The sequence below is a fragment of the Podarcis gaigeae genome (genome assembly GCF_964106915.1).
Source record: "Podarcis gaigeae genome assembly, chromosome: 6".
In the NCBI taxonomy this organism is placed as follows: Eukaryota; Metazoa; Chordata; class Lepidosauria; order Squamata; family Lacertidae; genus Podarcis; species Podarcis gaigeae.
Window position 1 is genome coordinate 50,099,683 of NC_139682.1, and position 16,916 is coordinate 50,116,598.

General features: G+C 39.9%; 1 protein-coding gene and 1 long non-coding RNA gene across 15 annotated transcripts in view; one reads left to right on the forward strand and one right to left on the reverse strand.

Moving 5' to 3' along the window:
• Nucleotides 1–16,916, forward strand: part of ST3GAL3 (ST3 beta-galactoside alpha-2,3-sialyltransferase 3) — a 184,752-nt gene that overhangs the window by 46,214 nt on the left and 121,622 nt on the right. For 7 of the 14 annotated variants that reach the window (XR_014565168.1, XR_014565169.1, XM_083742263.1 and 4 more), the window contains one exon: nt 16,704–16,746. The exons of 1 other annotated variant lie outside the window; for it this stretch is intronic. Coding sequence is in view for 7 of the 13 variants with exons in the window: in XM_083742266.1 (XP_083598392.1) it covers nt 16,704–16,746 (43 nt within the window). In the remaining 6 variants the exon portion in view is untranslated. Of the gene's footprint in view, nt 1–1,555; nt 1,682–16,703; nt 16,747–16,916 lie in introns of those variants that run through there. 6 more of the 14 variants (XR_014565167.1, XM_083742264.1, XM_083742265.1 and 3 more) reach the window with 2 other exon arrangements.
• Nucleotides 8,525–16,765, reverse strand: LOC310846185. The gene is made up of 2 exons (XR_014565189.1): nt 16,677–16,765; nt 8,525–8,695 (listed from the first exon to the last, which is right to left on the reverse strand). It is a non-coding gene; the product is annotated as an uncharacterized lncRNA (long non-coding RNA).

Below are 16,916 nucleotides of genomic sequence, written 5' to 3' on the forward strand. Positions count from 1 at the left end.
GCTTCCATTAGCCCTATCTAGCATGATCAATGGTCAGAGATGATGGAAGTTTAGTTCAACAAAATCTAGAATGCCACAGATTCCCCATTCCTGCTTTATTGTGTTCCTTGCCACCTCTCCACATTCCTCAAATCAGCTGACCTGTTGATTGCACAACAGATCCACATTGCACAAATGGTATTCCTCCATTCCCAGATGATATCCTGCCTTGTCATGCCTTTTGGTGGAAAGGCTGGATATAAATTTAACTAAGGATAATGATAATATTTTTTTCTAGGCAGAGGGTTTAGTTGCATCTAATGTATAAATACACATGCACACCTTACCACCACCCCAACCATACAGTGCATTGTACACTAATTGGAGAAAAATACTCTTCCAAAAGAGAGTTCAGTTAAATAGATCACTTCTCCATTTTTGGGAAGAAATCCTGTTGAGGAATCTGTTCAGGAGGGAAGATGAAGGTATGCAAAGTTTTAAATGTGGAGTTTTAGCAATGTTTGTTGAGACATACGGAGTTTATGAGCCAGGGAGAAACTTCATTTTGCTTCTCGATTGTGACTGAACTTTATAATCTTACAAATTGGAGCCTAAAATCAAATTCTGTCCCTTGGGCCACTTCAGGTCCCCTATGAACCAGCACTGCATAGATTGTACCTTCGGAGTGCTATTACTAGGATGGATCAGTGTTCTGGCTCATAGCTTTCTACCACAACACAAGTTCTGATATTCTGTTAAGGGCACGTACTCTGCAATGTGCGTTTCTGGAAGAGGAAGGGTAGGAAATTTCTCATTGTCCAGATTTTGTTGCAGTCCTAAAGAGGTGTGATGCCCCCAATAAAAGAAGCTTTGTTCCCCTCCCCTTTAAAAACTAGCCTCGTCCCACCCTCTCCCATTAAAAGCTGCTTTCAGGATTTCTAATTGTACTCTGGGAAGAATGTTTGCTGCCTTCCAACATGGTCCCAGGCTCCTGCCTGCACAATAATCAAGCACAGCTTGCTGCCTAACACTAATAGCAAAGCCTTGTCGAAAGGGTGCTGAGTTACTAACCTCAGATGGGGGTCTTTTAAAAAGCACAGGCTGCTTCCTGCTCTTCTTGCTTCATTCTTGAGAATGTGATCCTAAAGGCTGGTTGGGCAAGGGTGCATGATCTTGCTCACAGATTGCCCAGCTTTGCTTGAAGAAGGGAAATATCATTAAGTTTTAAAGAGATCTAATTTAGTACTTGCAGATACTGTTGCGCTAGTATCTCTGTGTGGGGCAAACATCACGAGGTGTTAGAAGACAATAAAAAAGGGGGGGGGGAATCAGTTCCTCTGTCTGCCTCAACAAAATTCCATTATTCAGTCTTTTTACTAAAGTAGCCAGCCATGGAGAGAAAGCTTGGAAACGGTTACAGTTTGTTAAACAGCTGCATGTTAAAGTTATTTAATATTAAGAGCTTTGGCTTTTTTGTGCTTCGATCTCTGCCTACTAGAGAAAAAGAAGCTATGTAATAAGTTTGAGTTGTGTGGTCTGTTGCTTGACTGAGGGATAGCTTTCCTTGTTAAAACAGGAAGGAGAGAGAGAAAATCCACATCTCTTGTGCCTCTGTCATCTCTCCCATCACATCTTGCTGCAAACCTGGGAACAGGCAAAGCTAAGAGAGAACCTGTCGCTATTCCACGCCCAACCATTCCTAGTAGGTACTGCTTCAGGTTGGGGAGAAAAGGGGGGAAATCAAATGATACACACACTAAAGAAAAAATATTCTTCAAGGGTTGGAAACTTGCAGTAGGTGACTTGGGAGTGGGTAGGTGCTTCCTCTGCTCATTGGGACTCGGTTTGGATGATTTTAAATTTAAATTCCAGCTGTGTAGTTTTCCAATTATATGAAAACATAATAACTCTGAATTTACTCATATTTCATGTTTACATCTATTTTTCCCTACCCTCATTTTCCGTTTTTACCTTCTGATTGATTCCTAGATTCTAAACAACTGAAACCAGAAATTTCTGTGACTGTATGAAATCCCTTCTACATTCATGACACCAGATGTTTTAAATGGAAAATTGCATTAAACAATTTATAATGTCTTCTGTGTTCTTAAAAGTAAACTTAAAATAGTGGATCTAAGGGTGCATATTCATCTTTGAAAAAGACCTTGCTATCTGAAAAAACACCTGTTTCCACATGCACCAATCTATGTGTTATGATATGCATCGGAGGCTCGTTACTTGCAGGCCGTACAATCAGAGATTAGGCAGGTAGCAACCACAGAACTGTTATTTTCAGAAGTGCTGTCCTGGTTCTGGAATCTCTTGCTGTGACTGCTCACTTGGTACCTGTTATGATAAGTTTCAGTGCCAAGACAAGTCCTTTTTATTTGCCTAGTCATTTAAGTCATTTTTAGCAGCTATTTTATCTTAATTTTTGTTTTACTCTGTTTTGTGTGACAATTTTTACTGGCTTACTATTTTTCTGTAGATTTTTATATACTGTTTCAAAAACTTCGATTTAAAAGCTGCTTCAGAAAAAGTTGAATTAATTAGCATGCATTTGGTTCAGTCACATTCGGGATACTACATGCTTGCCCCAATCTGAAAAAAGAAATGTGATGCACCTTGACAAGGTGCCATATATCTGTCAGCCTTCTTTCACCCTGGTGCACTCCAGATGTTTTGAACAACAACTCCTATCATCCCTGACCGTTGGCTGTGCTGACTGGGACTGAAGGGAGGTTGAGTGCAGTGGGTCCCAAACTTCATGCCCCTGCAGATCACTTGACACTTGCTGTGGACCACTTAATTATTTTTCTGCCTGTGGTCACTGTTGTAATGTGCTATGCCAGATGGTACATGATTTTTAATTGCATATTTATTACTTCTTTTATTTTTATATAGTGTATTTTGCAGTAATACAGCTGAATTCTATCATTTCAGATTGTAATATGATTATATACAATATATAAGAAATAAACAATTAATTAAATGCAAGTAATATGAATATTTAATACGATAGATGTGCTGTCTCCCACCTTCAAATTAATAGATGTGCTGCAGAACACTCAAATGAGGTTCATGAACCGTTGTTGGTCCATGGTGTAATCCAAAACATCTGGAGAGTACCAGGTTGGAGAAGGATGTGTTATGTGTTGCCTTGACATTTAGTATGTGTAGGAAGGACTTTGTGGCTATTTAAAGTACTTCTCAGGTAGACTCTATTAGGGAATCTAATTTGTAGCCTGCTGAAAAAGCAGGCCCTCTTACACTCCAGGGCATCAATTGAGGTGGTGAGGAAGTTGCAACATGTTTGTCCTTCCAGTCACATGGCTTCTCACTTTGAAGTTTTGGGTCGGACCTCTAGTCACTGTTCTGATTTTATGCCCCTATTGATTTTTCCAATCTTCTTTCTAGTGCCATATGTCCCTGAAGATGTGAAGTTGTCTGATGGCGTAACCTGTGCATTACACATGTTCCTTCCTTTTCCATACCAGTTTTTATGACCAGCGGCTCTACCTTTTCTTATCTTCTGTTGACTTCTGCCTTTCTACTCCAATATACATCTGGCCCCTTTTCACAGGAGTCTCTGTAGACTAGAACCTCTGGGGATAGGGAGGGATGCCTTTTGTTCTGAAAAAGCACCAGCCTATCTTCAAACCCTAAGTGGTCATCTGTATGTGTTGAACTATTTTCTTGTGGGATTATTTCTGCTGTTCAGGAGGCAGTTAGATTTAGAGCTTATCCAGATATTTGAAGTCCTGGGTGTTTTCCTTTTCCCTAGTCCCAGTGCAGTGAACGCTGTAATCTGTCCAAATATAATGGATGAGTGTGTAAGGTAGCTTAGTTGCAGAGGGATAGCCTGTTTGCTGTCTTGTTTTTTTTCCTGACAAAAATCAATGGAGCACTGGAGATGTGCATTTCAGCCACGGAGAAGGGCGTATATTTTTAGAACAATCTAAAAAATGGCAGACATTGATGTTAGAAGCTGTTTTTATGGATAGCTTCAAGGAAGGGTTGGCAGACCACAGGCTTGATAGATCTTTGTTTTTTAGTAGAACCATGAGAACCACTAGCCACATGCAGGTGCAAAATGGGGGCACAAGCAGGCTTCTGTAATCTGCACACTTCTCATTTAAGGCCTCTGAGCAGAGCAATTTGGTTTCAGGTCTTGAAGTGATCTCTTGGTCATTTCACATGCAAATCCAGTCCTGGATACCCCTCAAGCTGTCTTTCTCTCAGTAACTTTAATTTTTAAAGGGTGTGTGTGTGGACTTTTAATGACTTCTGTTGTTCAATATCTAGCAGTTAATTCCACCCCTGATAAATCACATCAAGATTTGTCTATGGATCCTGATCTGCCTTCTGCCTATCTCTGACTCACAGGACACACCAGTCAAGAAACTAGTCAATAACTTTATTAAATCTCTCAAAATAACAGAACAGGCACCAGAGCCTGCAATAAACCCAGATGCCAACTTTGCTGCCACATACACCCGGACAACACCATTACTGGCCCCAACAACATCACACATACCATCTCGGGACTATTTAATTGCTCATCGTCTAACATTGTATATGCCATCAAATGCCAACAGTGTCCTTCAGCTCTCTATATTGGACAAACAGGCCAGACCTTACGCCAAAGAATAAACGGACATAAATCGGACATCAGGAATCACAAGACAGAGAAACCAGTAGGAGAACACTTCAATCTCCCAGGACATTCTATACAAGATCTCAAAGTAGCTGTTTTACTACAAAGGAATTTCAGAAATAGACTGGAAAGAGAAGCTGCTGAATTACAACTTATCACCAAACTTAAAACCATGGAGAAACCTGGCCTGAACAAAGACCTTGGATTCTTATCTCATTATACATGACAAAGCCATTTTTCACCTTTTCACCCCTTGCTTCTTCCTGTAAGACCTATTGCAGTCGTTAAGAGTCGTCAACAGGCTCATCACAGCTATCTGCCAATCACCCATTCCCACCAGCCTTCTGAGTAATACCCCTCCCCACCTTCTCACTATATAGAAGGGTCTGGAAACTTCTGTTTCAGTGTATCTGAAGAAGTGTGCATGCACACGAAAGCTCATACCAAGAACTGACTTAGTTGGTCTTTAAGGTGCTACTGGAAGGAATTTTTTTTGTTTTGACTATGGCAGACCAACACGGCTACCTATCTGTAACTAGAACAGGCACAGACGCTTTCTGCTACTAGTGCCACCTGGTGATTTAACTATATTGTGACACTGTCCACAGAAGTGACTAGAATTTTGATGTTGATTTACTTTTTTGTTTTAGCACCACTTAGCTATACAGTGAGGGGACGCAGCCTCAGAAGTTTTGGGGGAGGGGGTTATTATAATGCTAACCTTTTTAAAAGGCCACATAATGGAGCAAATACTTGAGGGTGAGTGTTTGTGTCTTGGCATTGTTGACATCAAACTTGCTATGCATTATGTGCCCTGGTGAATGTTTGAAGTACTGTTCTTAATTGCATTAAACCCAATAACTTTTCCATGTGACATTATATTGTGTTCTAGAAAATTCAGTGTCACTGAAACAGACACCCTTTGTTGATGAACGATGTCTGGATCATGTGCAATGAAAGAACAAGAGTTGAAGAGTTATATTCAGTTTTGATAAATGGATAACTTTGAAAGGCCAGTTATGATTTCCAAGAATTGATTAATCTTCACAAAAGAATAAACTTCAGCAAAGAGCAAATCAATTTTGAAGGAGCTTTATCTTGGATTATAATTATTGGGGGGGGGGAATAGGGATGTAGATTTGATCTAAGCATCTAAACTGGTATTATCAACAATTGATAGTAAAAGAAAACTACAAAAGAGCACTTAGTGTCTATTTAAAATGAGAATCATGTCCCACTCTGCTATCCCTCTTCATTGTTTGTGGCTGTATAATTGCATTTGTCATCTACATACTGACATACTACATACTTTCAACCACAGTATTTAGAATTTGACAATTGACTGGTTTAGTGTTCTTTGCCCACAATGTAAAAGATTCCATGATTCAATGAAACAGAGTGTGTCATGGCTAATCTGCTGTTTACTACCCTTGGTCTTATGCGGTTAGAAACTTGAATTGCATAATGCAAAGGCCACCAAAATAAATAATTCTGGATTTCAGGGCCTGGACTCCTGAATCAGAAAACTTTCTTTACCACTATCAGTGCCCGGGAGGGATACTATTAGAGGACCATGAATGATCTGTCTATTTTTTGTTACCAGATGCAAGAAACAAGCTTGTGTTAATAAAGCAAATGAGCTAATGTTTTCATCTGCCCTCATCTCTCCCTGTAGGGCTGGAGAAATGGATTGCTACAATTAGAGGACTCTTACAATTCTTGAGATAGTTCTATTTCTCAAACCTGTTGTGACATCTTTCTGTCTTACATATGTATTACTTCTGGAGGAGGACCTGCTCTTGGGTAGGGCTGATACTAGGCAGCAGCATTTAGTATCTCCTAGGGGGAAACCTCCATGAGAGCTTAGCTTCCACATCATGTCTTTCCTGAGGGCATTTCTCAGTCTCATCTAATATTTCTTTGACTTGGGTGAAATGTTTCTGAGAGTGACATTTGGAGCTTTTTGCTCTGGGGTTAAGCCTGTAGGGTTGCCATAATTTGAAGAGCAAAAAAGAGGACACATTTGCCAACTTCTACTTTTAACTATGGCTCAGTATGATGACTTTCATTTTACATACCCATGAAAAAGAGGACATGTTCTGGAAAAAGAGGACACATGGCAACCCTAGAAAGGGTACAACTGCATGCTCAGAAGGACATTCCTTTCATGCTTGGAAGATTATTTTTTTTACTAGGTCCAAGGAAATGAAGGAGACTTCAGCTTTCCTATAAAGAAGGCAGTCCAGAACTTTTGCTTCCAGCCCCTCTCTCCCTCCCTCCCTCCCTTCCTTCCATTTTTTCTATCCTTTTCTTCATTGCCAGGTGATCCCGGGGTGAGTCACATGGTAAAAGTACACAAACAAAATACAACATTCATACCAAATAAACAATATAGTTCACTACATCTGCTCCTTTTAAAAATAAACCAGGGGGCTCCATATCTCATCCACCAACCCGAAGACCCCAAGGCTTAGCAAAAGAGAAAAGTGTTTTTTATCATTTTAATTTTGTTTAATAAAATAAAGAGCAAAAAGCAATACAGTTTCAACAGGTTGAAAGCAGCACAAGGTTGGACATTATAATTGATCTTGTTCTAAAACATTACAAAAAATACCCCCAAAAACCTGTTGTGCTGGTTTATATGTATTTTTTTGTACTAAGTTACTTAAGCATAGTTACTATGGACCAAATTTTATCAATCTATTCAGATATAGTAGGAAATTGGCTTCTCCCCCTTCTACCTGCAGGATTCTCCTTTGCATCCTGTCTATGAACAGAAGGAGCATAACTCTGATACATTAGGATATCATATGCCCCTGGAAAATAAAATATTTCTGCTTAGTTAACTAAAATACGTCATTCCAGAAAATGATGAAGAAATAGTGTTTAGCCTTATAACTGCTGCTAATATAACAGCTAAAATATAGGAGGGGAGCATTTTTCACCCATTTCCCTATTTCCCCGTAAGTCTGCTATGCTGCTTTTTGTGCTGCTTTCAAGAGTCCCCCAGCCCTCCCAAATACATTTGGAGGAACACCAAGGTGAATTGGCAAGAAATTCCCCTGTCCTCCACACACTACCAGGAATGTTTTTAGCAAAAGTCTGCTCAAGGGATGCTCCTACCAGTGGGAGGAAACTTAGGCTCCCAGCCAGTATGTCCTGATGGTAGTTTTAAACAATGCTGTATTTTATTTTATTTTTAGAGAAAAGTGCTCATGAATTAGAGAAACATTTTATTTTAAGTTCAATGGTGAAGTCTGAGTTTGTCTTTTGTGATCCAGAATGCTCTACTTCAATGCTACTTTGAGGACATCTCTGCCTGGGGCAGCAGAGCTTTTTCTACTTGATAAATAATTGCCATGATTGCCCATAAAGTTTCATCAGTTTCAATGAATTGTAGAAGCTCATTTGTTCTGCAGAACATTTCCTTGGTTTCCTCCAGTTCATCTTTGGGTAACAGTGCTTACTCCATGTTTTATATCCCCATGACAGTTTAATTGGGAGTTGGCTGATGGTTTGCCAATTCCTGTTGTACCTTGTTTGTCAAGTGCAGCAGTTCTTTTCTACTATTGGTCTCCTTTTCACCTCTCATCTCTATTGGCTATGGGATATGAATGTCTGTGGGTGGGAATCTCCATAGAAATAACCTTTAATCTAGTCTTGTAATAAAATATTCCTATGTCCTCTTATTTATTATTTGTTATCTTTTGCAGATCAAGTTGACTCGCCCCAGAGGTCACCAAGAACTTTTGCACATTACTTTTTTGTTAATATTATCTTTGACTTTTACTAGGAAATATGATACGGCTTCTGAAGTGGAGCAAAACCTCTTTTGTGAAACAGTCACTTAGGAATGTTTAACTACATTTACACAAGGATTCATGGCACTGAATGAAATCACAGTTTATGTAACAAAGACCTGCATGTGTCCAAGTACATAACTTTTTAGAGAAGAAAAGACAAAGATTATGCATATTCCCTTTCTTTTTGAGTTTTCTATGAGTTCTTTATACTCCTGTCTGGAAGATTTTCGTAGTTTTGTAGGCTGCCCTGAATTTACTGTGGAGAAGAAGAATATTCACATGCTTAGAATTTGCTATCTCTGACATAAGTCTGCGAATAAGCTCTGAGACTACTGGTCCCCGTTTTCTTTTCTCTTTTTTGTCTCAGTCCTTGTTTATTCAGAAGATACATACAGGCAAAACAGTGGATTACTAACTCTTTCATTGCTAAGGTGATATGGAGCTGGCAGAGTGCCACTGAGAAATGTTCTGGATGTGAGCCCAGAAAAGAAGTTTCTGAGGGGTCTAGTCAGGCATTTTCATGGGAAAGGAAATTTTACTGAAAATGCAGTACCTGAATTACATAGCTTGCTAAACACTCTAAATCAAAGGATGGCATTCATGATTGAAGACTGTTTATATGAATGTTTGCTCCGTGAGAAAAATATAAAGCAATTGGCTATAAAGTATCTTTATTGATATAATAGATGCATGGAAGTTATTCTAGTTAAGGCTTTCATGTTGGATATTATCTGTAAGAAATAGCAAGGAGAAATAAATAATGTTGGTTGGCTGTTACAAACGGCCAGCCCATTAAGTAGTTGTGTGCAAACCATGGTGAGGCCATTGGGTAAACTGTCATCAAGACTCAGTTTGGGATGGGAGATTCCTTTCTCCCCAGAAACCAAAATAATCACTGCACAGGTGAACTGTGGCATCACTTCTCATCTACACTTACCTGTTCCTCTGTGATATTTTTCTGGGAAAGTTATTATCCGTTGTCTGTTGTATATATATACACACACACGCATATCCCAAGGGCCTTACAAGGGCACTCCAGTATTCAGATTGTGACCCAAATAAAGTCACACTGTGCTGTTGTGTATTTCAGAAAACATGTTAGTTTCTGGGCCAACTCTACGAGGCAAGAGAGCTGTCTTCTAGCAGAATAGAATTAGGGTTGCAATGGTAAATAGTTCCCCTAGCATATTTCAGCTATATCCTGCCCAGACAGTCATTTTAATTCCATAAGGGTTTATTCCTTAAACATTACCGTACTTTTCCATGTATATGATGGCATTTTTTCTGATTTTTTTGTGATAAATTGAGGGTCATCTTATACACGAGTTAATATGCTAAGTAAGCGAGGGCTGGTGCTACGGTGGTAGCAGGGAAATGTCAGAGAGGAGGCAGCTTACCCGCTCTTCCCGGCTTAGGAAGAGTATTTGGTGAGTGCCAGTATGTGGTGTATTATGGCACCAGTTCCGTCAGCCAGAGCGGGGGATCATCAAAAAGCTGCTCAACAGCTCAGCAAACTTACAAAAGAAGCTCCACAACTGTTGAGGGCTCCCAAAAATAGGGGTAATCTTATACATGGGGTCGTGTTATACACGGAAAAAGTAATCTGTAATCTGCAGACATGTATACACGTATGTCCCAAGGAAACGTAACAGTCCTAGAATCATAGAATTGTAGAGTTGGGAGGGACCCAGAGGGTCATCTAGTCCAACCTCCTGCGATGCAGGAATCTCAACTAGATTATACATGACAGATGGCCATCCAACCTCTGCTTAAAAAGACTCCAAAGAAGGAGAGGTCACTACCACTTGTGGGAGTCTGTTCCACTGTGGAGCAACTCTTACTGTCAGAAATTATTCCTGATCTTTAGTCAAAATCTCCTTTCTTGTAACTTGAATCCATTGGTTCAGGTCCGTTTCCAGTAAGAGAATGATCAGAGAGATTAGTCTGAACTCTCACCAATATAATTAATTCCCTAACTCTCCGAATACATTGAAACTGTGAAACAGGTTTCTCAAACTAGAAACTTTTAATGAACATCGGCATGGGCACACCACCTTTTGTAGAACTGCTTGTCTCAGACATTAGAAGGCAAGATTCAGAAACAGGAGGCTAAAAGCTAATACCAGTGAACCTCAACAGAAGGTTGTCTTGGAGCCAGAGTTAATCATGTATTACTATTATCCAAAAGTGCAAAGAATCTAGATTCATTCATGTTCTTTCTGTGTTGTCTTATTAGGAAACTTGAAATCAGTTAACCTAATCAGTTAGGTTAGGCTGATTGGCCACCAAAATTCCCATTGCAAACTGAGGCTATGACAAGTAAGGTGGTACATACAGAGAGAGCAAATGGACGGAATTTAGGCATAGAGCATGGGTCAGTTCCCGTAACCAGCAGTGTACAGCCATATTTCTAGAACTGTACCACAAATGTGCACGTAGCCCCTTAGCATAAAAGTGGGCTGTACCTCTTATTCTTTTAATGAGAGCAGACATAGATTCCACAAGAAGGAATGTTGTCAGGTAGCAGCTGAAGTTGTATCTGTGTTCTTTGGTTTGACTTGTGTATACAATTTTTCATAATTATGCTTGTGGAGTATTTAGTCCGTTTTGTGGTTTGGCCCTTGAGGAATACACACTAGAGACAAATTAGTTTCCTTCTCTCTGTGTAAACATGTGGATGCAGCTGGAAAATGTGAAGGTGGATGGATTGTACATGCATTTGTTCTTTCTGCTGTGTTGTCTGTTTGGGTGGTCTGTTGGGAGCTGGGCAATTAGACTAAGCATTTCTCACTTAACTGTCCAGCAGTTAAACTGATCCTAGATGTTCAGAGGAAAGTTCCATATTTGTGCCAGTGTTTAGCTTGGCATGAAAAGTGTGTAGTTTATTGAGCTTGCTGTGCTTGGCTGTAAGTCTGTTTGTGTTATTTCTGCTACACTTTTATTATTAAATCGTTGGCAGTGGTAGGTTCTCATTTGAAACTAGGGTGCCCTATAGCTTAGAAGAATATGTTTTTATCTCTCTTGACCCAAGGCCTAGTGTGCTTTGTGGTATGAGGGGAAATTGTTTTCTTGTACTTGTGATATGCTAGGGTTATCTGTGACACATTGCACTATGCGGTACAAAGAAAGTTAGTCACATGTTTTCATATTTTTGTTCCCTAAGTTCTTAATGTTTCTACTTTTCCTTAATTGAGTAAGATAGCTCTGCTTGAATCGTTTCAGATGGGCAGGAGTTCCTCTTCACATCTCTTAGTATAGCAAGGTCAAGTTTCCCTAATCATTCATTGGTCAGTGTTCTCATGCAGTGAATGCTTTTGTTGCCCTTTATTTCAGGTGTAGCTTTCTCTATGATATCCAGAATAGCAACAGGTCCCAAACCTTTGTTAAGATTGATGCACTCATAAGCATATTTGTTTGAATTGTTCTTTCTTAATACTTACCTATAATTTTTTTTTTAAGTGTGAAATTTCTCAGTTTTTGATGCATGGAATAAAACATTTTTACCTCTTTTTTATTACCCCTATACTTGAAATTTGAAATATCTGCAGTATCTACTTGACCAGGCATAGGCAAACTCGGCCCTCCAGATGTTTTGGAACTACAACTCCCATCATCCCTGACCACTGGTCTTGTTACTTGACTATCAATGGCAAATTTGGATGGCCTTTTAGGCTACAAAGTATATATTATCATGGAAGCACAACATTAATTATTGTTGAATATGTATGATATAATTGACTTTCTTATAAATCAATCTGAGAACTGATTATTCAAATTTTCTATATATGTGAGTTTCTTTTTCAGTTATGAGTCTGAAGAATACTCAGCTTGTGAATGTGGATCTCCCATCTTCCTCTGTACGCTCTTATGAGAATTGCACCACACATATGTGTATCAGTAATAGACATTTTGAGATACTTTTTTAAAGATAGAGTGGTAAGACTACTTAAGAAGCCCTCATTGGATTAGGAAAATCTAAGTAATTACTGGCCAGTTGCCTATCTCCCCATCTTGGGCAAGGTTCTTGAGTGGGTGGTCATGGACCAGATCCAAGTGCTCTTGGAGGAAACTGATTTTCTAGATCCATTTCAGTTGGGGTTTTGGCACAGAAACTGCTTTGGTCACCCTATATAAAGACCTTTGTTGCGAGAGAGACAGGAAAAATATGTCCTTGGTCATTCTTCTTGACTTCTTCATCTGGAGTGGCTATCAGAGTAGGCGGTGGGTGGCATTCCTTTGCAGTGGTTCCAGTCCTACTTGGACAGTCTTTTCCAGAAGGTGATGCTTGAGGAGTGCTCTTTGACCCCATGGAGGCTTCATTGTGGGGTTCCTCAGGGTTCATTTTATATCCGATGCTGTTTAACATCTACATGAAACTGTTGAGTGGGTTTATCTGGAGCTTTGGAGTCTGTTGTCAATAATACGCTGATGACACACAGCTCTACTTCTCCTTTATCATTGTCTTTCCTTGGTAATGGACTGGATGACAGCCAACAAATTGAAGCTCAATGCAGATAAGACTGAACCACTGTTAGTGGGTGGTTCTCTACACTGGATGAATGGGAGGTTGCCTGCTCCTGATGGGGTTGCTCTCCCTTTGAAAGAATGGGTCTGTAGCTTGGGGATACTCTTGGAACCTTTGCTATTGCTTGATGCTAAATTGGCTTTGGTGGCATGGCCCAGCTGTGCCCCTGTCTGCACAGTGAGAGCCTAACATCTGTTGTTAATTACTCTGGTAACCTCTAAGTTAGATTACTGCAACACTTTATATGTGGTGCTGCCTCTGAAAATGGTTTGGAAACTTCAGCTGGTGCAGAATTCGGCAGGCAGGTTGCTCACCGGGGCAATAATATGTTTGAGCATATTAGACTGATCCTGGCCTGATTGTTGCTTGTAAGCTAGTTTCCAGGTCCGATTCAAAGTGCTGCTTTTGACCTATAAAGCCTTAAACAGCCCAGAACTTCAATACCTCAAGTACCACCTCTCCCCATATAAACTGACCTGGACTGTTCAATCATCATCTGAGGCCCTTCTTCATGTGCTTCCTTCATGAGAAGTCCAGAGGGTGGCAACGCAAGAACATGCCTTTTCTGCACTTCATTTTTTTTTTATAATAATTTTTATTAAGGTTTTCCAAATTAAGACAAATCAAAACAAATTAAATCCAATCTATAAACTTTTTGCCAATAACTAGGACTTCCCCTCCCTACCCCCTCTTGTGTTCCAAATCTTCCAAATAAGCAATTAAATTCAACAAGTTCTTATCCCCAAATTACACTCATCATCAATAACCCAATTTATCCAAATTCCCATCCCCTAAGATCGATCTATACCCTTCCACGAGTTTCCCCCTTTCAAACATAGTACAGATGGAAATAAGATAAATATGAATAGTAATTTTATAGCCTTTGGATTCCAATTTTCCCTCCCCTCTTTCCCCTTTGCGTTTCACCTATCCCTCCACTTCTAATATCTTCCTGGAGTTCCCACATTACACTATGTCCCTCAGGTTCTTTGCCAGTCTTTGATTACGGATGTCCAATCGTAGAAGGAGTCTATCAAAAAAGGGCCCATTTCTTCTATCCAGGTTTTTATATCCAGGAGTAAAAACTCCAATTTTGTATCCATAAGCTTGTCAAACCTGAATATCCCAAATGTTCCCCCAGTTCTGTCCAGTTCTTGTTATTTCCTTGTTCTTGTCAATTATTCTCCTCCTTTTTATTTCTCTGTTCTCCCACAGAAATGTTCTTTTTCCAAAAGTTTCTAGTGTCTCTGCAGAGGCTTGTTATTCATGGAGCAAAGCATTGCATCATGTTCCTTTCATTTTCCAACAAATAGTTCCATTGTTTCCCGTAGTGTGTAGACCTCTGTAGACAAAATAATGTTCCATTCCTGCAGTTTCCCAGGAGATTAAAAGTTCCATTCAACTGTTCAAGTTTCCTGTGAAAAACACATGCAATATCCCTCGGCTCCTCTAGGTGGATTGCAGTAGCAAAGTTCCCTTCCAGAATCACATCCACCAGACCAAGTAGCTTGTTGACCGATATTTAAAACAGTTTGTATTCAATTTATAACAAATATAACCGGCAAAGTCCTCATAACAAAATCTCTATTTTAATCTTCCTTTTTGACAGCTCTTTGACAGCTGTCAAAACCTCCATCGCTTTTCTCCAGGCAGTTTCACGAATCGCTCCAGGGATTCCGGGGGGGGATTGCTTTTTTAAAAACAATTCCACTTTTCTCCTCCAGCTCAATCTTATAATTTTCCCTCGCGAAGTTGCTGATTCGGCAAGATAAGGTTACACTCGATCTTAGTTGTCTAGTCCTTTGTTTTGGCTCTTCTACAATTTAGGGGTGGGCTGACTTCCTTTTTTCCGCCTCCCCCGTTCGCTCCGAATTTTAAAAAATTATCCCCTTTTTTTAGTCCATATTCCAATTACTCACGGGTTCTTCTTTAGAGCCGAATTTTCAATAGAAGAAGTCAGCGCTCTCCGTCGGATGGCATGCGGCTGCGCTCGGCAGGGATAGCAGAGAACTCAAAGCACCACGCTTCTCCCCGGCACCCGATCCGTAGCCTTTAAAAAGGCTCCTTCTCGAGTCGGGAGAGCGCTAACGGTGCCAGCCGAGTCTCCATGTCCACGGCCTCCTCTGGCCGTGGTTTTTAAGGGTCCCCGCATCGCCGGTGCGGTAGGACCCAGCCCCTGCCAAGCCGGCTCCCTCCGGAGCTCGGAGGGAGTCCGCCATTCGGCGATGGCGCCGACCCGGAAGTTCCCTTTTCTGCACTTCAAAGGGTCAGAGTATGGCTCTTTAATAAGTAACAAGGGTAGAATGTATTGCTACAGTAAAGGGTCACTGGGAGTCTGTTGGGTTTAATAGGTCTGAAGGAAGCTTAAAATTCAATTTGCATAATGTATGACACTTGGTTGTTTGCATCAAATTTATATTGATGCCCACAAGATTTTGTATGGTATTGCAACAAATGACTGAGATATCCACCCATGTAGATCCCCACCCAAAGTGACTGGTGCCTGTTATGAGTATCATTGCTCAGGAGATACCTAGCAAATCCACAATGCTTACTCTTTAGTTGAAGGCACTGGAATTTTAGAGTGTTCAGAGCTTCCAGTCTTAAGCTGTATTTCATTTATATTCCTTGGAACTGTGCTTAGACAAGGCTACTTTTTGCCTGTTGCAGACTTTGTGTTGATCATGGGATTTATTCAATTGTTTCCTGCATGATTTTACCTCTTGCAGCCCAAATGTGTAGATAATATGGATCAGGGAAAGTATATAACACTTGCTCTCAGATTTGCACTCACTTAGTGTTAATGATTTGTCTTCTCAATAACCTTCCTAAAGGAAAGTTTAATTATATAGTATGTCTTGTAATTAAAATGCTGTTTCTCAAAATGCAGTATTGTTGGCTTGAAAATGTGACATTATTATCTTGTTTTTTTAAAAGAATGTTGTGTTTTTGCTGGGGTATGGTGAGGTGATGGAATTCATTTGAAAGTTTATTTGACTTGATGAGAAGGTGTAAATGCAGCCTGTAAATTTTGCACATCAGCACTTGAAGCAGCTGGAAGCAGGGCTGCTACTGTTCCTCCTTTGCTGGGCAGGAATGCAATTTGGATTGAAACCTCTGTAAGACTTGGGACTGCCAAATGGAACAGGATAGGAGGTTGTTGATACTCGCTTCTGCTATACCCTTTTGAGTAAAAATGCAAGGGTTAAATGTAGTTCTTGGCTATGCTATATACAGACTACAGCATGTGGAAATATATCAATACCCAATCAAAAAAACAATTATTCTGGGGTGTCTTGCACTGTTTCTATAGGGAAACCTATTTTGAAGGTCCTCCCCAAATAAATGCAAGTTTTGTATTTAATTGTGGCAGGAGTTACAAAATAATCTGTTAGAAGGTGAGTGATCATGCTTCAGAAAATTTGCAAGACAACTCACATTCAGGATCAAGTTGAAAGAAGTATGTGTGTATATAGAAAATGCAAGTGCATCTTTATTCTTTTTTCTAGGTTCTTTATGTAAAATGGTCTATTTAGTTCTGACTTTAGAAATTAATAAACCAGAAATTATTCATCTGGCGGTATGATTTATTAACCATGCTGTCATATCCAGTTTCTAAACTTTTGTGCCCTTCACAAAAGATTATCTTTTTAAAAAGTTTCTGCTCTCTTGTAGGACACCTGATGATGAAAAGTTGTATTGCCTTAATTACCTGAACTCTCCTGCTTTTGTCTTTCAGAATATGACAAACTGGGATTTCTCCTGCAGCTGGATTCCAGACTGTGAGTAGAACTATGGAAAGGCTTTTTATTGATCTAGCATTGATCTAGCATTTTGTATCCTCTGGAGACAAAATAGATTCTGATCCCTAGCTCTGTACGGTAGTGCTCAGTAGTGTGGCACAAAATTAACAGAGCTGGTTGGCAGCTTCTTCCTATTTTGCTCACAACTT